This window comes from Halichoeres trimaculatus, unplaced genomic scaffold, assembly GCF_033239565.1.
Source record: "Halichoeres trimaculatus isolate MK-OKI-2021-1 unplaced genomic scaffold, fHalTri1.1 fHalTri1_scaffold_1, whole genome shotgun sequence".
Taxonomy (NCBI): domain Eukaryota; kingdom Metazoa; phylum Chordata; class Actinopteri; order Labriformes; family Labridae; genus Halichoeres; species Halichoeres trimaculatus.
Genome location: NW_027437179.1, coordinates 7,617,532 through 7,644,589, shown reverse-complemented (window position 1 = coordinate 7,644,589; position 27,058 = coordinate 7,617,532). Strand labels below are relative to the sequence as shown.

The following is a 27,058-nucleotide window of genomic DNA, read 5'->3' as shown; positions in this document are numbered from 1 at the left end:
TCTCTCTATAGCAGACTAAACTAATAACTTGAATCCAAAGATACAACAATTGATTGAAATATTTAGAGTTTTATTTTTACCACTCAATGACAACTATTTTGTTAAGACTTTAGAAGTAATTGCCAAAACCTGTAGAGAAAAGCATATTTTAAAGCCCAGATTTTATCAACCTGCCCAATTCTATTTTTTTCCGGCCTGTGTTTAAAAGAAGCCTACTCAATTTGGCAGCACTGTGCAGAGGTCTTTACTTTTATTGATGCTGGGTCTTTGTCAATAGAGAAACAGTAGCAGGTCTGGACCTACTTATATTTTTTGGAAAGCATGCTGATGTAAAGGAGTTTAAGATTCCACTCTCCATCACTTGGTATGAACTGTTTCCATTCTACTGAACAAAACGTTTAAAGCTGTTTATAAGGTATTTTCATGTGAGACTTCATATAATATCAGCGCCCTCTGCTGGCACTCGTGCAGCACGTGGATTTTTGTCAGTCTGCACTTTGCTGTCCCTGTGGTAAGTCAACATGTGAATAAGCTCCGCTAAAATTATTTTATATTAGCTAATTTTTCTCGTTAAATGTAACACTTTTACATTTCACATGTTTCAGAGAATCTCTGAGACTGTTGGGGGATTGTTCTGTGAGTCATTTAGGCTCACTGCGTGTTGTGTTTAGCTAGCAAGAAAACAACTTCTGGTGTCTGGTGTGGCTTATCTTGCAGCTAGCCCAATTGTTTATTTAATTTTATTATGTTTGAGCAATGTTAGAGCTTAATTCTGAAAGAGATGTCGTGAGACACAATTTCTACTTCTTTTAATCATCAGATTCAACATACTGGTGCCAGCTCAGCTACACTGAGATAATATTTATTGTGATTTGATGCTGAATTTTGCTAACTAGATCTGAAATCGAGCTGATTGGCTGGTTTGATGGGTGGACTGGATCTTCTTTAGTCTGCTGAACTGACCTGAGCTGCACCTGGATCATCAGTGTTTACAGTGACAGAAAACAATGAAATGAGAGCAAAACCAAGTTAATTAAAAATACTACTCCCATTGTAAAACAAATATAAGGTGATATGTTTGCATTTCTTTACACAATATAGCCAGCCTTTCCATCAAAGAATTTAAAAAAAGGCTTAAACTGGAATTCCTCTTTCAAAACCATCATCTCTTTATGTGAATATTCTTTTTTTGAGACTTGTTTCAGCTCTTCTGTTGAGTTTTCTATCTGGAGCACAGGCTTTAATAAGGCTGCTTCAGCTCTCTGCTGCCCTCTGTCTGTGTGGAGGTCTGTGCTGCAGCTCTTTGCTGTAATAAACAGCCTTAATCAAATCCAGCCAGAAGCACTTTGTTTGGTTTGTGGTTTTAGCTCAGTGAGTGACTTCTTGGGATTCATATCATTCTCTGGTTAGACACATTCCCACACAATTAACTTTGTCGTTATTTGTCTTTTAGGAAGACGTAGTTGAGCTGTTGAACTTCTGACTCATACGTGTTTGTGTGTGGAGCAGCTGAACAATTACACTACGTACTGGAAGTAGCTCTGATCACCCAACACGACACAAGTAAGTGATACATTTCTTAAGAAAAAATGCAACCACACCCAAGTCTGTCACCCTGCTCATAAAGACATAAAACCTAAAGAGGCTGCTGCTCATATTTTATAATCAGCAAATGATCCCTAAATTTGAGGAGGGTATAAACTGATCAGAAGGATGTGGAAGGCTTCAACTATTCATTTACCAGAATAAAAAATCACAGTCTGCATAACTTCTTAAAAGTTACTGAAGCAATAAAAGTTATGTTTAACTTGGTTTAAACCAAAATAGGAGTGGGATTTTTTTACAGTCTTATTTCAGATTGATAGCAAATAATATTTTACTTACGATGCATCTAAAACAAGAAACTCATAGAAACCTGATCTAACCTGATCCAGGTCCAGATCCAGGGTGATATTTCCCCTTGGTTCAGCTGTTCCCTTCACTCTCCTTGATATTTTCCTCCACTTTGACCGTGTAACTAATTTCAAGCAGTGCATCTTGGGAGCTATGCTCGATAGCTATAACAATAAACCAACCTAACATTTTCAGTGAAGCTGCTCTGTGAAGTATATGTGTATTTGCATAAATCAATCGACTCTCCTGTGAAGTAAATTGTAGTTGTTCCAAGAGATGAACAGATACAGAATAATAACATTACTCTACAGTTCTTCTCAACTTTGCAGAACATTTTAGGCTCTGTGAGCAGTTGTTTTTGTATTCTTTGTTGTTTCTTTACGTGACTCTCAATCTCTGACTACAAACACATAGTACTATGAAATGGAAGCAATAATATGGGGCTGTTGTGCAAAGTTAAATGCAAAACAACATTAAGACCATGCAATCCAAAGAGAGTATGTTGAAACCAGTTTGTGTTTATGCCTCCTGGAAATGAAGTAATTTGCTCCTGAATCTGCTGCTTGTCGTTGTCTGTGATCCTTGCAGGCAGGAATTGAAGGTTGATGGCAGGTCACAGAAAAATCTGCTTAAGATCAGTCTGCAAAAAACAGTCATCACATTAGACATTCTGCTAAAGCAGCTAGCTAGCAGGCCATGGAGCTCACACAAAGAGAAAAAGGATAGAAGCTTTTGGTAAACATAATTTGGCTAACAGATATTTCCAAGGCAGGCATTCTGTTAAAATTGCAGCCTCCCTTTTTTTTTCTTCCTATTGTATTTGTATCTAATAACATCACCAAAAGTGAGGCAGAAGAGGGAACTCATACAGTAATGTGCTTACTTTACTGGTTGAGGATCTTTCTACAGATATAATAGAATAGAATAGAATAGAAAACACTTTATTTATTCCCGAGGGGAAGTTCAGTAGAAGTCACAGCAGCAATCGAGAAAAAAAAAGTAAGAAAGTGTATAGAAATTGCAAAAAACTCCATAAGAAAATAGATGATGACAGCTTGTCCATCATTCTCCAGTTCAGCCAGCCTCCACCTCCACAGAGTCCAGGACTGAGCTTCTTCAGCAGTCTGTTTAGTCTCTGTCTCCTGGATCCTGTCTGCTCACAGCAGGTGAAGCTCTTCCATTGTGGTGTTGGTGTCTGATGTTAGCTCTGTTAGCCATGTCTGTGAAAAGCATGATGCTACTCTGCCTTCTGGTATTCCCTCTGTTGCTGGATTAGCATGACTAGCTTTTCCAAATTATTGGAGATAGATCTCATGTTCCCAATAACGATGGATGGAAGGACAGGTCCATGTCATCACTTCTTAGCTCACTCCTGACAACCAGCACGTCGTCCTCACCTCCTTCTCCTCACCTTGTGGGAAAACATCAGGCACTACACCAGTTAGCATTGACATGCTACAGGCTGCTAATAGCTGAGTTCACATGCAAACAATGCAGCCATGGTTACATGTAGGATCTCCAGACAAACTCAGGAGCAAAAATAGTAAGAAAATCACTAAGACAAAACCAGTTTGGTGTCTATGACCAACAAATGAGACATACAAAGTAATGATCCACTCCAAATGCAGAGATGACAAAAAAGAGACAAAAAAATTACAAGAAATGGACAAAGAAGAGAGAGCTGCCACACCAGGCAGCCACAACAGGGCGGCACTCTGACTATGGGAGGCTAGAAAACATATTTTAGCTTGAGCTTTCTAATTACTTTAAAGTACTAGGTGTGTTCTTCCCCTTTACCTTACCTCTGCTGGCAAGTAAAGGTGTGTGCTTATACCTCTAATTGACCTATGGCTGAGTCCCGCCATCAAACGCCGATCACAGTGCATAAAGCTTTCCCATACACTCGGACATTCTCTGCCCAGACGTCCATTGAAATTCATCCCAGAAAGTGAATTTTGTCAGGTTTTATGAGGTTTTTCTGAAATTTTAGGTTTAAATATGGTTAATGGGTACGTGCAACGGGGTGTATTTTTTATCCTTTCATGAGCCACATCTCAACTGAGAAAAGTGTCTTCTTTGGATAAAGTTGCGCGGTAGACTCTGTGTGAATGGAATTAAGAATTTCTCCACTGTTCTAAGGAAAGCTGACATCGCAATTGAGGCAACATGTCTTGACTCCGCTGTAAGGAAATATAAAGTTATCTTTAACGCTAGAACCAGCACTGCAGTTTGGGATTTTCACTAATGTTAGCTAAAGTTAGCCTACCATTAGCTTGTTGTTCATCATGTTTCTTTTTTTGTTGGTCTATTTTGTTCTAGTTTTTGATCTTTGGTGATCATAAATCATTGTTAGTTGTTGTCCAAAATGCTCTAGTTAAGCTAACATTAGCCTCTGGAGCTTGGCTTCATTAGTTTATCTGTAATAGCTGAGAGAACAAAGGTTGGCAAACACGCTTAATGATTCAGTGTAAATACTATAGCTGTGCCAGAATAAGAGGAGGAGGCAGGAGACCTGTTTGGAAATGTTTCTTCTCTGTTAATTATGGAATGATAGATGATTACATTTTTAGTTTTTCTCTTCACTATTAGCAGTTAACCCTTATATACAAGAAAAGACACCTGAAGATAACTTTGATTTTAATTGTATATTCTTAAAGAGGGGTATTCTGTTTTCACATCTTCCTAACATGGATATAAAGTAAAAATGCTTGATGTTTATTTTTAGTTTTTGAAAATTGTATACTCATATGTTGTAGAAATCCCTGAATCTGACCCTAAAAGTTATCAAAATGGTCTGTTCTAAAAATTGCACGAGATCTTCACTAGACTTGATGAAATGATGAGGTCATCACATAAGGACCTACTGACTGGTTCATAACATGTGAAGGGGCGGGCCTCAAACACCAAGGACTGCTTATAGTTTCTGCCTCCAGAGGGCTGGCCAATCAGAGCGAAGGGTGTTTGTGGAGCAGGGATCCTTAAAGAGACAGCAGCTGAAACGTAAAGTTTTACACTTAGGCTAAAATAAATGTTTTCTAAAACACCAGTGAGAAAATAATAGGGATTTTTGTTGCTGCAAATCATTTAAAGCTACTACTGGTAGTAAGAGAGGGACAATAAAAAGCCTTAAAAATAAAAAGGCTTGATACCGCCATTTTAAATGTGCATGGAATGAATGTTTAGTTGCTTCAGCGCTTTTCTAGACAGATAGGTATCATGTGGGCACTCCTCAGAATGAATTAAACATTTCACTAAACAAATAAGTGAAGTTGTTGTTATGATGTTCACAGTTTAGCTATAGAACTTTTACAATCGTACATTCCTTAAGAACCACAAGTCTAAATCAAATCATCAATCATTAACAGCACATTATTTACATTCCTGCTTTTACTACGATTTGATTTCTGTTTCAAACTCCAGCCAACCAGCACAACTATTTTAATTCCTTCTCTTCTACTATGTCTCTGTTATTAGAGGATAGCAGCCCGATGTGGAAGAGACAGATGATGATACATGTGTTTGATTTGGATGGGATTTTTATGGCAGTGCATAAATCATAGTTGTTGCAAAATACTACTACTACTATGTAGTGCACGCACAGCTGGAGCAAACACCCCCGCAGACGGTTTGTTTTCTTTTGCATGATGGTCCTAAATGGTGTCAGTGGTGCACATCCATGTTGTGGAACAGAGTGTATAGTCACTGGTGGTGTAGGTGCATCTGTACATGTCAGGTGTATGTGAGATTTCACGTCCACACTCTGTTCCCATCCCTGGAGTCTTGACTGTGACTTGTTCACAAAAACTTAAACACACTTTTCTGCTGATTGTTTTACATTGTTTACTCATATCCAAACTGATTATGTCAGGAAAAATATGTGTTAACTGTTATCCTGCTTCAGTGTGAGGTGTGTGAAGTTTTATGGGTGATGTGTTTTTGATATGGGTGTGACAGTTACACATTATGGTGTTGGTGAGTTAAAAGGAAAGCTGACCTTATGTCTTCTTTTGCACCTTTATGGTCGCGAACTTTTAAAAAAGATGTCTTGGTTTTGCTCCATTTGTACCAAAGACCATTAATATTTATAACAAAGAGCTGCAAAGGCTCACTGGCTTATATTTTGATGTACTTGCATGCTGCATGTGTCATGACCATAGACTGTATATAGAGTGGACAGTGTGGCTCCGCCTTTTACTATTGTACGATTTTGCAGCCAAAAAATTCGTCACAGGCATCACTACTGTGCAACCACAGTCTGTGCAGTAGAGACTGTGAGGGGCTCTGAGGGAGTCTGAATGGAGCCGGGTGACAAACATAAGTAAGTCGAAAGTCTAAAGTCTAATCTTTTCTTTGCTCTCTTTTTCAGCTCATCTTACTATTTCAAAAAAAATAAAAAATAAAAATACACAAGAACGGCACCTGTCAGCCATCTTCAGATGTGACATAATACCATGTTTTTAACGTCTAATGATGAGTGAAAAAGAAACATTTCAGGAAACAAAAGAGACATTGAACACAACACAGCCTAATAATATTTTCATATTACCACATCATATGTGTATTTATTTTTTAAAGTTTGACCACAGCTCATCTCAAATGAACGTGGAGATAGAATTTTTGGCCTACACTGAAGCCTGTCACCGGGGGTAGGGATGGGTACCGAATTAGGTACTTTTATGGGTACCGACCGAGTTCTGTCAAAAGTACCAGGCACTGATTCACGTAAATCAAAAGGTTTCATCTTTAGGTACCTAAATGCATCCTTGTGACTGTGAGGGAGTGGAAAAGTAGGCAATTTTCCATAGAGTGCAATTTTCAAATCGCAAAGGCTGCAATTTAAGGAAAAAAAAAAAATTAAAATAGAGTTTAATGTACACTGAACTGGAGGGAATAAAGTATCTTGTATTAGTTCTTCCTTAAAACCCAGCAAAAGTCAATACGCTGTTTTTTTTCTGGCAAAAATAGTACATGTCTACAAGGGTTGAAGTAAAACCAGTCAGTCAGTATTCTGCTGTGATTATAATAGTTAAATAAAGATATGTTATTTGCATCAATTCATCTCATTTATTTATTGTTATTCATCATAACATGTAGACCTGGCCAACATGAAAGAACTGTATGTTGACAGTATCCTCTGTTTTGTTGGTCATCCTATAGAATGGTTTATTGTGTTTAGGGTATAATGTAGACAATAGGTTCTGGAGTCTTGGAAAACCACAAGACCATAAGCATTTTTTTCATAAGCATTATTTATGTCCACATTACAGAAAATTCTCACTTTACATAAGAAAAGGAATGTTTTAAATGAATGTATGGTTAACAAAGCTGCTTTGTTGTCTTTGAGTATCTTTGGATACTTTTGCAGTATCCCAAGAGGCCAGGTAGGGGGTCCTCTTTTGGGGGTTTTCAGGGTTTTGGGTTGTCAGCTGTGTTAGCAGACTCTGTAAACCAGGGATGGCCAACCTGCGGCTCGCGAGCCACATGCAGCCTTTCGGTGTGCAGCTCTTTGATCCATTCATTATTGTTATGAGTAGTGGTGCACCAATCAATATATATTATTGATATATTGATGTTGTGATCAGTATTGATCAATACTTGGGTGATGAGATTGATACTTAAGTTTCAGTTTCTTTTCTCTACATCACACGTGTTCATAGCTAGCTAGATAGATGGATGAAACTGTCTCTTCTGCAGTAAAAACTAAAATTTGTCTTTGACACGACTCTTGGTATGAATTGAAACACGCTTATAAACGCAATAAATGTCACTTTAAATTTTGGAATCTTTTGATTTTCATCTTATGTCCTTTCGTTTATGTGTGAGAGGAAGTGTGTGTGTGATGTGGCTCTTTGTAGTACCACGGTAATTTTTGTGGCCCTTGGTCTCTGACTGGTTGGCTACCCCTGCGGTAGACTTTTTACTACATTGACAATGAACATTTAAAAAGGAAGTAGCATACGAGCTAACACACTCTCACACTCAGAGCAAACCAGAGTGTAAACTGAGGTTGTTTTTTTTAACCAGCTTGACATGTGAAATACTCTGATTTGGTGAAAAAATCTGAAGCTGTCCTTCCTGAAACATTTCATGAAGTTCAACAAGCTAAATTAACAAGTGTTCCTCAGCAAAAGAAAGGAATTCAAGCCTTGTTGTCAGATGTAGCTGCAGTGTTAACTTTGTGAGTTTACTGTAGAGGCTGTTCCACAGTCCAGTGGAGCAGAAGTGGAATTCCACGTCTGCAATTATTGAACAACAGGGTGCAAAAGAAGTATTTGAGCTGGAAAGGAGGAACGAGTGGAGGTGGGGGTGGAGGGGGGAGCTGGCACCAAGTCAGGCAAGGGCAAACAGATAAAGTAATGACTCAGTCAGACGGTGATTTATGTCTCTGTTTACTTTATTCTAAAAGAAACAGACAGGGGTATACTGTAAATGAGATGATACACAACATGGAGGAGGTAAATATTAGAGAAAGGACTGGCGTGGTAAATAAATGCAGGCATCAGAAGGGCTTTTGAACACTCAGCAAACTGGTGTTCCTTAGTACAGGAGACAGCACACAGTACAGTACATCCTTAAGAGTCAATAAGACGACGACGACGACTCCGTCATTCACACAAAATCCTCAAAAACAAAACAAATCTAGCGGGTAATATCCTCGATCCAGGCGACATGGAAGCAGGCACACAGCGTCTTACAAACAGTGGCATAAGGCACCGTGCTGGAGATTTCTACTGAATGTATATGTGTGTATGAGTTTGTTGTTTCATAAGTGGTACTGGAGAATAGCTTCACATTCATTTTCAGAATTCCAACAATAGAAAAACAGGCATAAAGAAATGCTGGCAGAGGAAGTGTGGACACACACCCCTCAGACGAGATGGAGGATCCATGAAGGCAGAAAACAAACGTGCACAAACATGTGTTATAAGGCACTGTAGTAAAACATTATATATGTAGTAAAATAAAAAAAGAAGCTGGTATATACACCTGGGTGTTTTTAACATTGTTATAGAAAACATACCCTGAATGAAAGTCTCTCCCAAAGTCAACAAAACAGACAAGACAAGGACATGAGCTTTGTCAAACCACTCCTTCAAAAAGAAATTTTACATCAGAAGAAAATCTAATTTATCTTGATAACTTCTGTCTCTAACAGTGTTTGTCTGTTTTGAATTCCTCAGTGAGAGGTTTTTGTTTTTGTTTTTTTGTTTGTTGACAGAATCTAAACCATGGTAAGGCCAGAAGACTCTCCCAAACTACAAGTACTGCTCCCTTTTCTCTGGTGGGGTACTTTTAACATTTGCTCTGCAATTCAAAAGGGAAAAAAAGACATGTTTCAGTCAAAGTACAGTCACAGCAAACAAAATAAACCCAAAAAGAGACATTTACAAAAAAAGAAAGGAGATAGAAATAAAAAACCCAGAGGTCATAGGATATCTGAAATTATAAATCAGAGCAACAAAACCACAAAGGGTTTCAACACTTTGTTAACTACTCGGGACAGAAGGGGTGGTGTGGCGCGTAGTTGGCAGGCTGAAAAGGAGGAGGCCATCTCATTTCTTAAAAAGAAGGTCAGATCACATATCCTTAAAGAGTCCATATTTACAGAAAAGGCTCAGAAGGAGGGGAAATAAAGGGACAGCCAAGAGAAAGCGTCTTGGTTCCCTTTAAAACTGATAAGGTGCAGACAAAGTATGGAGGACAGGGAGATATTCTGCTACAAGAGGTCCAAATTTAGGGGCTTAAGAAGTAACAGGAGAAAAAAGTGGGGGGAAGACAGTGGTTGGACAGTCGGACAGTCCTCGATAAAAAGGCGGGGGCTGATCAGTCAGGGAAACTAGTTTCACTCAACAACTCTGCCCTGAATTAGAGGAGAGAAGAAGACAGTCAGAGAAGAACAGGATTAGAGGACGCGAGGGGAAATAAGAGACACATCAAGACCTCTCAGATTCTCACAACAGCCGTGAAGAGTTAGGAAGAAGAAGGAGGATTAATGGTGATGAACGTGCTAGAAAAAAGAGGAAAAAGTAAGTGAGAAAGGATGGAGGATGCTACATGTTGGCCAAAAAGTAATCTACAGTTTAAAGGGATTACATGGTTTAAATAAATACCAGGGGTGACGGTGAAAGAGGAGCACATTAATCAAAAGGTTTTAAAGGTAAAGTATGTCTTTAAATCTGGGGAAAGTAATCTAAAGTAATCTGTGTGCGCTCAAGATCAAATCCCAATAAATCAACAAATGAGCTTGTTTCCCAAAATCTCTTTTCCCAAAACATCATAATCTACATTTCCTTTTCTGCGTACATTGCTGTGCAGGTCACTCTGTCACTCTTGTTTTTCTGTGTTTCCTATTCAGAGCACAGCTGCTTCTGACAGGCCAGTGATGCCCCCCTTTATGTAAAGGCCACAAGGACTTTCCTATACATTTACAACCCCCACAATCTGTGAATAACAGAGCACTCCACAAACAAGAGTCTACCAAGAAGAGAGGCCGTCTGACCCGGAAACGGGGGACTGAGGGGTAGTTCTGAGAAACCTTAATGGCTTTATTATCTGAGCAAGTGATGGACCGGCTCTTTTGAAAAACACAAATAAAGGAGCATCGAGGGGGGACTCAAGAGCCAATTTGGACCGGCTGTAGAGTCTAACAGCCACCAGGTTTTTAAAGAGCGGCTTATTCCTGGTGTACGTCCTGTAGCAGTCATGGTTTGTGGACAATTGTAGTCATTTGTACTGCAGTCAAACGAGTTTCTCCTTAAAGCTTTGAGCCTGTCGTTAGCTTATGGTCCATCTCTAGAGTCACGTTTAATTCTCCACTAGTGTTTTAAAGCTTATGATGATTAGAGCTGTGTGAGTAATGTGAAATAGCTTATACAGAGATAACAAAATGAAGGTATAGATGATGAATGTTGGTGTTAGTCGATGGAGGATGGTGACGTGTTGATGAGAACCTTCAGGTTTTCTCACTGTGAAGTGTGAAGTGTTGATCATCAACAGTGCTCAGACTCAGTCAAACTAAACAGACATGTTTAACCAGCAGTTCACCTCCACTCCTGCAGTTCAGGTTGTGTTTTTCAGCATGGAGCTCTCCTTCATCTATTACCATGTGAAACAGGACCACATCACTTCTTTGTCATTGACTCAAAGTCAGCAGCTGTTATTACACAGGACACTGAACACACACCTGATCCTTATTCTGGCTCATTTCCTCAGGACAGGCCCTCCCTTGACCAAAACCACTGAAGTTGTTATGTCAAAGTGTTGCTACATATTGCAGACAACATATCCACATAATTAATAGTAGGGTTGTGAAGGGATGAACAATTTCCACCAATTTAGAGGAAAGTTTCCTGAGTAATTTCCTTAGGAATTTTATCATAGGAGTATCATAAATGTTGGGGTTTACTTGCCATCAACTTAAATAAAGTTTCCTAAACATTCCCAGAAAATTTTGGCTCAGAAAATTTTAGAAATTTTCTTCCTTTTTTTTTTTTTTTTTTCTTTTTCTAGTTATAACCTTGATTGAGGAACTACATGCAATGCAAATTCAACTGTGTAGTACAACATTTTCAGTGACACCACATTTCTAGATTTGGAGTCTAAAAGTCCCGTCAAGGTGAATTTGATGATAGTACCAACCAGTGTTGGGGAAGTTCCTTTTAAAAAGTAGCATTTGCTCGTTACACGTTACTTCTGGAAAAAGTAGTCCCTTACTGTACTTAGTTACCCTCTATGGAAAGAAACTTTACATTTCTTGTTACTTTTACGTTACTTTTATGGTGCTTGACTTTGGGCAGAACCCAAAGTGTTTGGGCGTACATAAAGTTCTACTATAGAGGACATAACAGGTAATTCTTTTGTGCTCTTTATTCATAAAAATTCCATGGAGCACTTGAGAAGAAAAACAATAATGCCATGATGACTGACTGCTCTCTGCATGCTGTTGTGAGTACCAGCCTCAGTGTGGAATGAGAGCCCGTGACTATGAGGCAGTGTTGCTGTCAAATCAGTCCCTGGGAAAAGTAATGTTGTGCCCAACTGAAAAAGGAACTATGTTTCGTTACCATATTTTCAGTAGTAACAGATTACACTACACTTTACCCCAAAAAAGTAGTTACGTTACTGTAACGCATTACTTTGTAACTCGTTACACCCAACACTGGTAAGGTAAATGTATTTCATAGTATAGTATAGTTTAACTTTTATTAATGGTCATATTTAAGCTAAACCAACAAATGCTCATCAAAACAGAAGTTCTGGATACTTTTTAGAGGCTAGCTGTGAGAAATATTTAAGCCTACATTCATGATTTATAGTTTATAAAAACAGTGCACTGGACGTGTTTGAATGTGTATCTGCTTATAATAAACCAAAATGTTTAACATTTATACATGTATATGACCAGGTAAATGCAGTAAATATAAATTCCCCAAATTTCCCAGAGAGCACCCATTAACTTCCAATTATACCTATTAAGAGTTTCCAAGTTAGAAATGTCTGTTTATACTTAATAGTATAAACTAGTTGACAACTTTTGTTTCGTGGCTACAGTCTGTTGTTTGACTCATCCATCACTCCTTTTTTTAACAAACTCGGGATCTTTTCCTTCATCTTTGAACTACATCACATCAACTTGACCCAACTATTGCTAAGTATACTTCAGACACAAATATGCAGCTTTTTTACTATTCAGTAAGTAGGAGTTGTACAAGCTGTTGTGCTGTCAAACCTGGTGGTTGTTTTGGGTAATGACAGGCTTATTGAGCTGGAAAACTGGAAAAACTGGGATGGTAACTTTGCTTTGAACTAGAGTTAAAAATTAAAAGTATTACAGAATATTTTATATTAACAGAATAGTCCAGAAAAGTTCTCTGAAATTCTGGCTTTACATGGTAAGTAAAGTTGATCTAACTGTATTCATATTGTCAAGGAACTTAAGTACCTAAATCTTTACCCTAAAAATCCATACAGTTACATTTATTGTGCAGAGTTTAATTTTTAAGGAACACTATTTTTATTCACTTTGCTTGATGTTGGGCACTGCTAACAGGACTGTTGCCTCAGAGTGAAACTAACTGCTCGAGCCTTTTTTTCTCTTACTGTGTACCAGCAGCAGAGCTCTGAGTCGGGGCAGGTGAGGTCCGTGTCCTCTGCAATCAGAGACGCTCTCTTGGGTCAGATTGTACAAGCTAACCTCTGTTTCTCCCACAACGGCAGAGGAGCCACTTCAGTTTCACAAGTGTTTTTTTTTTAGTAGTGGATGAGCCCCAGCTTTACACAACAGAACTACAACAGTGGAGAGTGAATACACAGAACAGTATGGAGGCAAACCAAAGGTGCAGCTCCAACCAGGAAGCAGAGGACATGCTAACAAAGGATCAGTGCTATCATGTGTGTTTATCACTGTATGTATAGCTCCGTGTTCACTCTCTCTGTGTCTCCTGGGATTCCTCTCTCTTTACCCAAAAGTCTTTTTTTCTTACAACTATAAGAAAAATGTTTTGATGTGTTTCCTTTTTATCTCAGAAAGATAACTGATGAGTGGATGTAGTTTGGTTCAGGTTTAGCAGCTGTACTGATTTAAAGTAGATTAATGACATGAAAGTAAATGAGCTTAAAAATGATAACGAAACAAGCACATCATCTGCAGGACAAATGAGTGATGGGCTTGAACGTGTGGAGGATGCCTGTGAGCAAATATGGATCTCTGAGCTACACTGTGTGTACTGTATGAGCACCTGTGCTACACACGTCTGTCTGTCTGTCTGTCTGTAGCTCGACTGTTTGTTTTTCTGAAACAGGTATAATTTGAGAAAAGAAGAGGGGGTGGAGCCAAGCGTGTCCAATGCTCTCTGTTTGGGGGGCTGTTGGAAGGAGTGGGGTTTAGACGTACTCCCTGGTTGTGGAAGGCTGTGATTGGCGGTAATATTGTTGCCCTCGCATGTCGTCTTTAGAGCATGAGCAGCACAGCAGGGAGCCGCCCAGAACTGTCAGACTGGCTGCCGCCCAGCCTACGAACAGAGCTGAGCCAAACTCATACCTGAGGGAGAAAGAGAGGAGAGACATCAGAGAGATAGCTTTTTCTCAGCCGTCGCACTGCTTCACTTCCTTTCTGCAGCCCTGGGAACTTTTACCACTAAATAAAAGAGATGACGGGTAGTGAGAAATCACCTCAGAAAGTATCCGTCTCTACTGTTTGCTTTACTTTGAGAGGAAGATAAACCTGACTGACAAAAGAGCAGAGCCTTTAACTGTGACTTTCACCATATCTCATTTTAAGACAGTTGATATCTGAGGTATCTCCAAGTTTGTGCAAATATTGATTGGAATAACTTCTTTAAAATGTGTTTTTTTTTTTCCTAGTTTCATAATAAAAACAATGAACTCCCTCCATAAAAACAAAAAAAAAACACTATTATAATCTAGTCGGTAACAGCAATGCTTGATATATATCCAATTAATTATCAGCTCCTCATGGGAATAACAGTATATTATTGTTTTTTTTGTTTCAATAATTTAATTTTATTAGATTCCAACAGATAAAAGAAGCTTTCAATCTATTTCAAGCACTCACAGCACAGCGCTTCAAACAGGCCATCATATATCCTGACTGATGGACTTTCTGACAAAGAAACAATCATGAGCAGCTAAATTCAATGCTTTGGTTGCAGTTAAAACTATGATGCTTTGCTACCATGATAGGACTCTACAAGTAGCATAAACCCTCAGTTTTCAAAGTACAGCCAGACGTATTAAGAGGCTGATTTTCTGCCAGTTGAAAGCCTAAACTGTAAAATAAACATGCATAGCTTTTGTGGCGTTTGAAGGAAATCATGACTGGGAGCCGTACTACAGAGTTCAAGAAAAATTCACCCTCTGTACAGTTTGTGCCAATACAGACAAGCTATTCAGGCTGAAGTCATTTTTTGTAACAGACTGTACACATGTTATTCCAGCTCCGTAAATCATCTTTACTGGCTTGGTGTGTGAGTGGTTTCAGGTGCTTCTGGAGCCAGCCTCAAACGGACGCACCATGAACTGCTGTTTTTAGCACTTAAGCACAAGCATATGGTGGCTGGTAGGTGTCAGCTGATTTGCAGACGCAACAACACAAATGCAAACACCATAATGCAAGTGCGAAAGCCAAAACACAACAGAGGACAAGAGGACAGTTATCCTAACAGACAATATAGTTGTGAAAGTCTGTAAATGATTATTGTCTTTTTTGCCTTCATCTAAGATAAATGCAGCTTCAATGCTAACGTTATTGATTCATTAAGATAAATATAAGATGACGTATTTTTCCAGTAAATAAAAACATATTTACTATAAAGGCTATTACAAGGTGAGACCCTTACAGCTTCATTTATCGTAGCTGGAGTTAAAAAAAGATAATTATTTACTCACTTTCACAACTTTTCTCTCTGTCTGTTAGGATAACTAACCTCTTTTAACTTCCGTTGTTTTGTGCATTCATGTTTTTACTCTTGCATTCATGTTGTGGCTTTTGCAAATTGTCTGTACAAACACTGTAAAACAGTTTTAGCAATAATAGAACAAAGAAAAATATTTTGTTATTGACAATATCGATAAAGTTAATTTCAGGAAGAGCTAAAATGTGGGAGTAGATGTTGAATCAATTCAGTGCCAGGAACAGTAACAGAGGAGCATTTCTTTGAAGGCAGATCCCCCAGACCCTCTCAGTTTCTCTTTCTCTACATGTCCTCATTTTAAGATTCATTCTTCACTGCACAAGTACTCAACATTTTTTTTTTTTGCCTTGTCATATACAGAGTTGCCTAAATAAGGCTTAATTTTTTGATCTACTTAATACGTTTTAGTCCCATGCTACAGTTTACTGGGATTTCTTATAGTGGAGATTAAGATTTATACTTGCTTTTAGAAATATACCATAAATGTTGGATGATTTTAATTATTTAAAAGATTTATCACCTTTATTTTTTTGTTTGAAATGTTTTTTTTTCCCTTTGTCAAACAATCAATGTACTGAACATAACTTTACTCAACCACATGTTGGACATTAAAATATGAGTCTGGGTCAATGTTAAGTACAGTAATAACATGATGGCACCTACATGATGTGATAGCCACATAGTCTATATCAGAGTTTTCATAACTTGTTAACAGGGCTCCAAAGCCTGAAAACATAAATTACTGTCGATCAATAGTCATAAAGATACTGTGAGGAGGATCTGTTTTAATTGCACTCCCTCGCCACCTTCTGGCCTGGAGTCTTCACACACTGTAGTAAATTACTTTCAGCGAGGTAGGTGTTTGTTTTGAAATTAAATGGAAATTGGATCAAAATAGATTTTCTTTGTTCAAGTCAATGGAGGTAAGGTATTTGTCAGTACAGTTACATAGCTTTTGAAACATGTCAACAAGTTAACGTTGTAGTAGCCGGCTATGTAGCTATATGCACTGGGGTATCGGCAGCCCAGTGCTCTGATGTATCTGTAGGCTAACGTGACATCAAGTAAACACTGCCAGTTTGAAAGTAGTTTGGTAGCCGTCTCGCGCATCTACAAAGCAAGTTTGAACAGACCACTGCAGAATAACTGCTGCACACAGTTTAGCCCTTTTAGCCTTTAGCTCATGTGTTAGCCTTTAGCTTGTGCTCTATCACTCTCCTGTTTATCTTTCTTCTGCTCTCCTGTCCTTTTTCTGTCTGACAGTTAGGCTCCAGTGTCCACCACCACTACAAAATTAATCACAGAAATCGTTTTCAGCAGAGAAAAACACAGATCTGTCTTCTTACTGCTAAACTTTGTCAGACAGCGTGGTGTTGTCATAAAGACCTAGTAAATCAATTCGGTCCTGCTCGACTGATTGAGAGGCTAAAAAGTAGCATTTTGAAATAACCTATAACCTGTGATACTGGGGCTGATAATCTCATCTTAAAGTGTGAATTACAATCAGGTATATATCTGGAAAGGAGACTTTTTCAAGATCACTTGGAAATTCCTCACAGCTTATTTCATAACAAAAAAAAAGCTTTAAGCAAATTTGGGGCAAAAACATATTATTGAATAATATAATTTACGTTGAGGAAGATAATATGAATAACCTCCTGCTGATTCAGATCCAACGAGGTCATTATTGTTAGAAAATGGTTGGTGGTAAAGCATGGCAGCATTCTCTTTACATACCTGGCATTAGGCGGTGTGTTTGGGTTGAAGAACTGATAGGACACCTGAGTGGCGTACCAGGACACAGACACCAGTGTACATAGTCCTGCAGAGGGAGCAAAGATTAGAAACAGAGCATAAACTCTTTGAATGAGAAAAGCTTCAAAGCTTTCATTGTAGCTAAGTTTAACGTGGAGTCATCGCTCAGTTCTCATCCTCTCCTCTTGGCTTGTGGTTTTATCTGAGGTCAGTGGCTAATGCCTCTTAAACGACCACTTCCTGTTTACAGCAGGGACTCTAATTACTAAGAAGACCCCCATTGAGATCAGCCCAGAAAAAATGCCACGCAGCTCCTCCTTAACCCAATAGTTTTTTGTAAAAGCTGCTGCGAGTGTGATGGTGCAGACTAACGGAGCACAAGAGAGCAGAGACCCACCTGCGAGGAGAAAGAGGATCCCTCCGGTGACAGCAATGCGGGTTTTTGTGGCTGGGTTGTTATCTCCCACCTTAGTGCACTTCATGCCCACCACGCTGACGATGATCCCGATAAAGCCCAGCAGCACTGACACTACCATAAGGGCTCGGCATGTCTGGATGTGGACTAGATAAGGAAAGGAAAGGAGGAGGCAGAGAGCACAAGGGGAGCACAGAGTGATGAATGATGGTGATTTAAGAGAAGATATGAGAGAGAGGAAATAAAGGAAAAGAGAAGGAAAACAAAGTGAGTCTTGAGGAATAAAAACATCAGAACTGGCCACAAAGGGACTGTTATATGAACTGAGGGGACACAGCGTGGAGGATGCTGGTAGACCACATGCATTCAGACCAAAAGTTCATCAGGGTGAGTCCACCACTGTCCTACTTTTCAGCAGGATGTTTTCATCTTTTTAATTTCCAGAGGTGGCTTTCACAGCCAAGCTCTTTGACCTTAAATGATCCTGGAAATCATCTCCACACCATTCCACTGTGGTTTTGCCTTTTCAAAAATCTAATAGGCTGCCCACACTGGCTTCAGCACACACATAACTCAGTGGGAGGAACATATTTACACATATTTGCACACACACACACATGTGAAGATGCACAATATCTGCACACAGGCAGTAGCTGTAGGTGGAAGAGACACGGATGAAACACAGAAGTCTCTCTCTCGCACGGCGCAGCAGTAGGAGGGCCTGCTTTACATGTTTCACACAGTGGGATTAGTGTGGCTTTGTCACAAAGCAAGATTGTTTTCACGGGGCTGTCGCCACAGCGATCAGACGTTACTGCCTCAAACACAGCCGCTCGCAATCATGTTAACGCCGAAGAAACGCCGAGCGCTTAATGATACTGTCAGAAAAGCGATGGAGAGCGTCTTATTTTCAACAAGCTGAGGGATTGTGGAAATCCCTGCAGCAGCAGCAAACACGCAAAGTCTAATATTCTGATTCTGAAGTGGGACCAAAGATGACAATTGTGGAAATTTAAGTCAATGTATCAAAGCTTTTCATGCAGGTTTAACAGCTAAAGTTATGAGCGTTGGCTTCAAATAACAATGGATTAGCGTGTAAGCCAGTGTTTGTACACCAAGAGAGGCAGGAGAATTAAACCAAAGCCACAGGATAGACTGGATAGATCAGGACACATGTGTGGATCGAAAATTAAAATCTGGAATCCACTTTTTTAAATTCTCACTTTCCTATGAGCCCCAAAACCTCAAAGACCTCACATCTTATTTTGTTTTTGTCTCTTTTTCATACTTTTCTTTCCAATGGACAACAAATCCTTACAATACCCGTATTGTAAAGTAAGTTTCTGCAATCTTTAGGTGCACTTCATTGAAACCTTGGAAGTGGACCAGAATGAAGATTTGCTTGTTGTTGGTTTTCCATTTTATTTATTTATTAATTTTTTGTTTTACCAGCTAAAAAGTGTCGTCCAGTGCATCTAACCTGAATTAGCAGAAATGCTTCACATAGGGAGCAGATAGCCAAGGGGTTTTGGGTCACACCCCATGAGTTTTGCTCACTAGTTTGAATCCAACTTGTGGCCTGTTTCATTTCATCTCTGATTCAGGCAAGAAAAACACCAAAAGAGAATGAAAGAAAAAAAAGATAGTAGAAGTGTTTCACATTAGTTGATGCTCTATAATCAACTAAAAAAAAAAAATCTACAAAAATACTGGAAGTGTGTCACCTGTGGTTGCTTTCCCAGGTGAAACCTCTGCTTCCACAAGTTACAGTAACATTTAACAATGAGCTAGAACAGATGACTGTATCCCATCACTTCCAGGTCATGCAAAACTGGACAGGAATGTCCATTAAAAAAAAAAAAAGCTTGAAAAACTGATCTCTTGCTGTGACCCTGACGTTGTGGATAAGTTAAAACATAGTGGTCCTGCTTTAGGGTCATTTTTAGTCATCAGGGTTGCATAAGGGTGAAAAACTTCCTGCAAATTTCAGGGAAAGTTTCCTGAAGATTTTCATGGGAATTTTAGCTCAGGTACATTGGAATTTTTTACATTTCTATCTTTTTCTTATCAACTTGAATAAAGTTTTCAAAAATCTTGGTTGCAGTACCTCGGACAAGGCTCTCCACTCGGGGGATAGAGCATTTGCAGTGGCGGCACCAAAGCTGTGCAACAGCCTACCTATCCAGGTTAGAGCTGCGCAGTCAACTGAGCACTTTAAAACACTACTGAAAACCCATCTCTATTCTTTGGCATTCAATCCCAACTAAGTGAGTAATCTTGTTTTTTTATCTCTTTTTATCTTTTTTATCTTTGTATCTTTTATCCCTTACATTTTATTCCCTTTCCTATCTTTAACTCTACTTTTATTGTTTTTATCCTTATCTTATTTTATTTCTGTTTTTATGCACATTTGATGTTGGGCTCCTTAATATAAAGTGTATAAGAGATTGTTTTGTACCCCTGTAAAGCATTTTGGTCAACCAAGGTTGTTTTTAAACGTGCTCTATAAATACACTTTGACTTGACTTGACTTGAAACAACATTAATGAATGCAGATTTAACCTTACGATAAATCACAAGTTAGAAAAGTAGTGGTCCCTAAGAGCGTCCCCAGTGGGTTTTCGCAAAACTGGGTTTCGGGTCCAACTTTTAGTAAAAACACATTTTTGCGGGCTATTTTTGAGAGAAAAATTGGCCTGTTTTTAGCCTTTCACTTAATGGGTTGTAACTCCACAAAACGTAGCCCAAGGGCTCTGAAACTTCTAGGGTGCATCTGTGAGGTCCCCCTATGAGCGTCCCCAGTGGTTATTTTTGGGGGTCCAACTCTTGGAAAAACAGTTTTACTATAATAGCCTTCAGCCTTTCCACTGAGACCACATTTCTGGATTTGTAGTCTAGAAGTCTTGTCAAGGTAATTTTTAATGAAAGTACTGAGCTAAATATGTTTGAGGGTATGGTTTTACTATAAGTAATGGACACATTTAAATTAAACTAAGAAATGTTCATCATAATGTGGATAATTTTTAGAGGCCAGCTACAACAAATGTTTATGCCTATGTTCATGACAGTTGGACTTGGTAAAGAAAAAATCCTGAAAATTCTTGTTATTTCTAAAAATTCCCATGGAAGCTTACAGTTCTTGGAATCCTTTGACCCTAGTAAAATTCATTCCTTTATTTTCTGGCATTACCACAGACTGTGACATTTTTTTCTATGAACACTGATTTTAAGATAGTTTTCTTGGCTTCTCATAGTTCTCATAAACATTTATTTGAAATAAAGAACACTTGCTGATCAGATTCAATGTTTGGTATTAATGATTCAGTCAGATGGACTGAAATTAACTGGACTGTACCATCAGAATCTGCAAAATTCAATGTGACAACAAGCAACAACGTTGACTATTTATATATTAACTATACTATACTGTACTTATATATTTACTATATTAACTTCAATTCAAGTAACTGCCCCACAGGGGGTGGGTGTCAGATCAGATTGTTTCAGAAACAGCCGTTCTTCTGGTTTCCATTGTCGATATCAAAAGTGAGTGACACATATTACCACTAAAAGAAGGCAGGATTAGAGTTAAAACGGATAAGATGAGCAAAGAGATTAGAGATCTCACTTCCACAGGGGGGTGCCAAAACTAACTTTATAAGAAAATTCTTCACTGTTGCTGTAAATAAAATTGGCCTGGCAACTTCAATCATTTTAACTTTCAAAAAAAAAGTAAAGCTGAGCTTTTCACAATCTTTAAGGCGTCTTCAGCAAACTTTAGCCTAGTTTGTCATGTTTTCTGGCCTCCATGTACTTTGTAACATTAAAGGAGCAGAGGTTTTATTATATGATACAGGTTTTCTACAAAAAAAGTAATGAGTAGAATAAAAGATTCAGTGAAGGAAAAATGCTTTCCTGTTGTTTTATACAATATAAAGCTAGTGCTTCTCCAAGGGGTTAAGACTGGAGTTTTACATGGAACAACATTAGAGGAGCATATAATACCACAGATGGGACAGCTAGCTTTTTAATGTTGTAGATATAAAAAAGGCTTGGAAAAGGAAACTTAAAAAAATGTTCAAATAAACTTCCAGTTTTGAAGGTCAAGATAAAATTAACTTCCATAAGATGCCGTCTCTTTGACTTGGTCTTCAGAAAAGGTCCGCTCACAGCTTCGTGTTAAGCCAGTCTTCAATAATCAATGCAAAACCAGAACATCTTAGAGGAGAATAAAGTGGATTCTGTAAGTCTGAAAAGCTTTTCGCTCCATCCCTTTCACTCTGTGTTGGTTTATCTGTTTTGCCAAAGTGCAAAAAAAAAAGAAAAAAGAAACTCTGTGAAAAAGCTGTTGAGCATCAGCCTGAGCAGGAACCTAAAGTCATCATCTGTCATTGTGACAGAAATACACACACCATCACTCACTGGGTGGCATTGAAGTAGCATTTCAGGAGCTGATCTGAAGGGACTTATGATGGAGGAAAGAGGATAAAACATCTTTGAAGTCTGATTTATGGCTCCACAGCTCCTTTTGATGGAATATCTGAACAGAGGGAGGTTTGACTTCCTCGTCTTTCATCCACTCGGGTCATTCTTCTCTCCTCTGAGGGTGAGTGTGTGTGTGTGTGTGTGTGTGGGGTTCAGGCTGATGAAGAGTGACACTGCTCTGACCAGTTTCAATCACTGACAAACCAGTATGGGTGTTCAGGGGCTTTTAGGGTGAAGGAGAGGCCAAGAGGAGGGACAGGGGGGAGGTGTGGGAGGGCTGGCTCACCCACTGGGCCCTCTTCTTCAAGTGCCAAGATTGGTGGTGCCAGCCACAAGCTTTCAATGAGTGTGTGTGCTTACTGGTGTGTGTGAATGTGTAGGCACTGTAAAGGTCCCATTGTGAGGTCACTTGTGACTCTGTTGTACGTAATTTGTGTTTGCCCACTCACCATCGAACCATACAGCTACAGTCACACTCGCCAACTGGAGCCACGTCCATTTCCACTTCAGAAGAAAAGCTCAGACTCACTGATGTGAGGCCTTTGACTGAATTACCACTCTTATCTGGGAGGAAATTCAATTTACCTCAACCAATCATCACCCGAAAAACAGACACAGCAGACGTCGTCTCAGTAGAGTGGGATTCATGCTGTTTAGACAGCACCACGTCTTTCAGATGGGAACCAAACACCAAAGCAAACAAGATGATGATCATGTGGAAAATGTTGGATTTAGCGTTAGTTGTTCATGCATTCTTAAGGTCAGTTCATTTAAAAACCAAATCCAGCAGAAAAATGCATGACTTCTACAACCACTGTGTCATTTGTTTCTCCTCTCTGCTAAGAAACTCTCGGGCCTTGTTTGAGCCAAAAATGTACTTAAAAAATGCCCAAAATGTAAGAACTTTTTGCCCAAAATTTGGGATGTTCGATACCACTTTTTTCAAAGCGCACCACAGAGCCTCGTACGGACCCTTGGTAGTGTTGATGGCGTACAATGACTGTTTCCATTGAGGCAAGGCAATGGTGGAGATGATGCCAATCCAGCCGCCCAACGCCAGAAAACAACCCAACAGCTGGAGACCTGAGTTGGCCTTTCAAACCGATACCAGTATGGGTATTCTCTCTTGAGAGGTATCTGTATCAATACCAAGTACCAATATCAAGTACCGATACCACTTGTACTTTTGATACGTTAAGTTTTTTATTATTAGTAACAGATTGTTTTGAACAGATGCAATACAGTCTCTCTGCCATGAAGTCCGAGATAAAACGCAAAAACCCTCTCTGAGTTTAACAGGGTTTTTTTTTAATAAATCACCAAAAGTGCAAAAAAAAAAAACAACTGTCGTACTTTCCGTACTTAATGATCTTTACGTACTTTCGATACGTCAAGTTTTGATTATTAGTAACCGATCATTTTGAATAAATGCAGCACAGTCCCTCTGCCACGAAGTCCAAGATAAAATGCAAAAACCCTCTCTGAGTTTATTAATTTTTTTTTAAGAAATCACCAAAAATGCAGAAATGCAAAAAAAAAAAAAAAAAACGTCAGAGTTTTTGTAATTTAAAAAAAAAAAATACACTGAAGTGTAATATAAAATAGATTCCCTGGTTCATTCATATTGTCTGAACAGGACCTGTTGCACATTTGCCGTGGTGTTTGCAGCCAATAGCTCCAACTACTGGGGAGGAGGACTTGAGTATTGACTGCTGGTATCGGTAGCCTTCACCAGTACCAGTGCCTTAAGTTAAGGCTGGTATCGACCCGATACCAATACCTGAACTCCTTTTTACATTTTGTGTTTTGTTAAACTCTTAAAAAATTGAATTTCAGGCTCAGCAGTTTCGTTACATTATCAACCAGTCACTACATTTCAGGCTTTATTACATTTTTCTTATTATTACATTCTGGGTTGTTGTTATGTTTCAGGCTCTAAAAGGCTATCAGTCTTGAAAAAACACGATGTTGAACTAAATATCAATCCCAACCAAGAAACAGTCCTGAGAAAATCACTGGACAAATATACTCAGTCAAAAGTAGATGTAATATTTGTTATTTGGAGGAATATGATCCAAAAACTACATCTAACGTCTCCGTATATCTTTGGTGAAACTGGCTGTATTTTTGACCAAGTGTTAAAAAAAGGAAAGTGAAGTCAGACAGATTAGGTGAGCTGACTAACACATGGTTGGTTTCTTTTCTTTTCTTTTTTTTTCTTTTTAAAGACTTTCCTAAAGACAAATCTCGTGATACCATCCTGTTCTTAGAAGAAAAAAAATGATTGTGAACATTTCCATCAGAGAAGTCTGTTAGAAGTTGGACATATAAGCTGTAGTTTTGGTTAGCAGAGTGTCTTCTGGATGCACAGTTATCAGGTGGAGAAAAGGTGATGGCGGAGGTGATGTGTCTTTGATATCACCCTCTGTGTTTCCTGCTCTGAAGAGCTGTCCTTTCAGCACCACCATCCACACACTTCAGATAATAATAGCCAACCTGCTCAACCGTGAATTATCCCGATCATCAGCTCCTTTTGAAGCTAAAGATGCTCTGCTAACCTGACGCGTCTGCTACGGTTGCCTGGCTGCATCAGTAAAAGCACCGCGCACAGTCTGATGAGCAATTCTTCCCACTATCACATGCTGCGCCTGCTGTGAATGAAACCAGGGAGAAAAAGTTCCTCCATAACTCACACACATGCGCACACACACACACACACACACACAGGCATGAGGGGTGTTTAATCAAGATTCAGACGCGTGGTGCCTCCTGTGAGCCCCCCGGACACATGATTGGATGCTGATCTGCTTCATTTCATAATCTGTCTGGAAACCTCCTGAACAAACCAGGGAGATCTCAGTCACGACTTTCCTGTTCAGTGTTCATTCACATGTACACGAATGTACTCGGCTCTCTGGGAGGTTTTATCACCGTTTGTCCTCAGTGTAAATCTGCATTCACTGGGTGTATTAATGGACAAGTGGAACAATGTGCGCGTGTGGGGAAGACGGAGCGCATTCTGGGAATATCTCTGGTGTTTGGCTCAACACTGGCCTTTTCTTCTCCTAACAGCCCCTATTCATCCACAAGGACAATACGCTGTTCTTACTGCTGCTACTCACCAAAGGAGATGGGAGATCAGCTCGGGCACCCGTCAACGCCTCAGAAAATGTTTTTGATATAATGACTCACAAGACAGCAAAATGTTTGCAGAGTGTCGCGTTTGTTGTTGCATCACGAGAAAGCCACGACAGGATTTCTGGGAGCAACGGGGTCAAAGCGCTCAATAAAAAAAAAAAAAGTCAAAGTGCTCCATTGTTTTGTGAAATCACTTCTCGACAAACCCACTCTCCACAGCCTCCATTAAAACCCCCAATGGGATGATTTAAACAAACAGCAAATGTATGGATTCCTATAATCTGTGCGTCATTAATTATGAGTCCTACTCACAGATTAAGGCTGACAGGAGGCTCATATTCTGAGCTAATTTATATCTGAACCCCACATTCCTCACCCCTCCTCCTCCTACTCCTCACACATTACATTTCATGAAGATCTGAAGTTTTAATCGAGGTTCATTAAAGATTCAAGTAGCAGCGTTTGGTTTGGAGATTTACAGCATCTTGATGTTTAAAGCATGGCAGATAGTGAGGGCTTGTTTCTCTTCTGTTTCTGCTGCCTGATTTATAATTGAGGCCAAATGTATCAGCCAAGAGTAATAAGTGTTTTGATTTATGACAAAACTTTGTGGATGTTTTCTCAAGGCGGGTGGAAGGGCAAAGGGTTCAGAGGGCTTTTTCTTCAGGCTAAACCAAAAATGAAAATGTTAGATGCTTTTATCTCATCAACAGACGACTCATACAACCCAGTACCTGAGAAATGTTCAAAGTCAAGTCATAGTTCTTGAATTTCTTGGTGTGTTTTTAGCACAAACCACAGCATTTCTTTCACACAAACAGACCAAAGTGATCCAGAGTCAAACATGGTACTCACAGTCCAGCGACAGCATGGAGTCAAAGATCTTGCACTGCACCTGTCCCGTACTCTGCGAGGCACAGCTCATCCACAGACCCTCGTACAGACCCACGGCCGTGATGATGGCGTCCCCGGCGTACGACGACTGCTTCCATTGAGGCAAGGCAGTGGTGGAGATGATGCCAATCCATCCGCCCAACGCCAGAAAATAACCCAACAACTGGAGACCTGAGTTGGCCATCCTCCGTCACTGGCTGTGTCCCTCTAACCTCTGTCTGCTCTGGCTCTCTGACTCCCTGTGTGACTCGCTGCAGGCTTTGCTCAGCTGGCCACTGTGTCTCCCCCTTCCTTTGAGCAGTCTTTGTGGACACACCTGTTGCAATCCTGTTAACTTTCTCTTCAGATCACCTCCTTCTACCTCTCTGCTTTCACTCTCATCTGTAGAGCTTCCCCTCTGTCTTCTTTTCGTCTTTAACTCTTTCTTTCCACGTCCTGGTGCTCTTTGCGCTCAGCTGGGGTGATGAGCTTGATGCCTCCCCTTCAGGGCTGTCCTGTCTGATGATTCCTCGGTCTCTCGGGGTGCTGAAGTGGAAAAAAGACTTTCTGGCGGTCAGTGGTTCAGTTCATCAAGCATTGTAGCAGGGCTGCTTCACTCTCTGCATGGCTTCTGCCAATCCCTTCTATCTCAGCTGCCTGCTTACTTTCCTCCTTCTACAATCTTTCCATCTGCTCCAGGCTCAAGTGGCTCAATGAGGGGTGGCAGAAAAAAAAGAAAAAAAAAGAATGTGAATACAAAAAGTCCTTAACAGGCTGACCATGGAGGGATGGAGGAAGAGGTTGGGCTGTGATTGGACTCCTCTGGGCAGGAGAAACGCCCACTGGGAGGGAAAAGGGAAGGGCTAGATGGGAAAGTAATTACAGTTTCAAACAGAGAAAAAAGGAAAAGCTGTGGGAGCTTCATCAAATAATGAAGTGATATAATAATTTCAACATTGAGGATGTTGTAATCTTTCAGTTAAACCCTGACTCATAACTTCAGCATGCTGTTTGATCAGGAGTCGCTCGTCGAGCCTGGAAAAGTTTGCAGCCTCCGCTGGAGGTG

The 27,058-nt window shown here is 39.6% G+C and overlaps 1 protein-coding gene and 1 long non-coding RNA gene across 3 annotated transcripts; one reads left to right on the top strand and one right to left on the bottom strand.

The window, feature by feature from the left end:
- Positions 1–452: 452 nt before the first annotated feature.
- On the top strand, positions 453–10,559 carry LOC141789218 (uncharacterized). The gene is made up of 3 exons (XR_012598187.1): positions 453–511; positions 1,454–1,563; positions 10,250–10,559. It is a non-coding gene; the product is annotated as an uncharacterized LOC141789218 (long non-coding RNA).
- On the bottom strand, positions 8,270–26,742 carry cldn19 (claudin 19). Of its 2 annotated transcripts, none has more exons than XM_074668559.1 (5): positions 25,975–26,742; positions 17,479–17,643; positions 17,064–17,148; positions 13,787–13,933; positions 8,270–9,754 (listed from the first exon to the last, which is right to left on the bottom strand). In XM_074668559.1, the coding sequence occupies exons 1-5, from the start codon at positions 26,195–26,197 to the stop codon at positions 9,718–9,720; spliced, it is 657 nt and encodes a 218-aa protein (XP_074524660.1). In that variant the 5' UTR covers positions 26,198–26,742; the 3' UTR covers positions 8,270–9,717. The 2 variants fall into 2 exon arrangements, with proteins under 2 accessions (XP_074524660.1, XP_074524651.1); XM_074668550.1 differs by having other exon boundaries at positions 8,270–9,198.
- Between the last annotated feature and the right edge of the window lie 316 nt (positions 26,743–27,058).

Excerpts from the sequence above, each read along its gene's own strand:
- cldn19 (XM_074668550.1), bottom strand. The coding sequence starts at position 26,197 with ATGGCCAACTCAGGTCTCCAGTTGTTGGGTTATTTTCTGGCGTTGGGC. Across the intron at positions 17,149-17,478 it reads GATCCTCTTTCTCCTCGCAG|GACTATGTACACTGGTGTCT; the intron begins GTGGGTCTCTGC and ends CTCCCTCTGCAG. Across the intron at positions 13,934-17,063 it reads AACACACCGCCTAATGCCAG|GTATGAGTTTGGCTCAGCTC; the intron begins GTATGTAAAGAG and ends TTTCTCCCTCAG.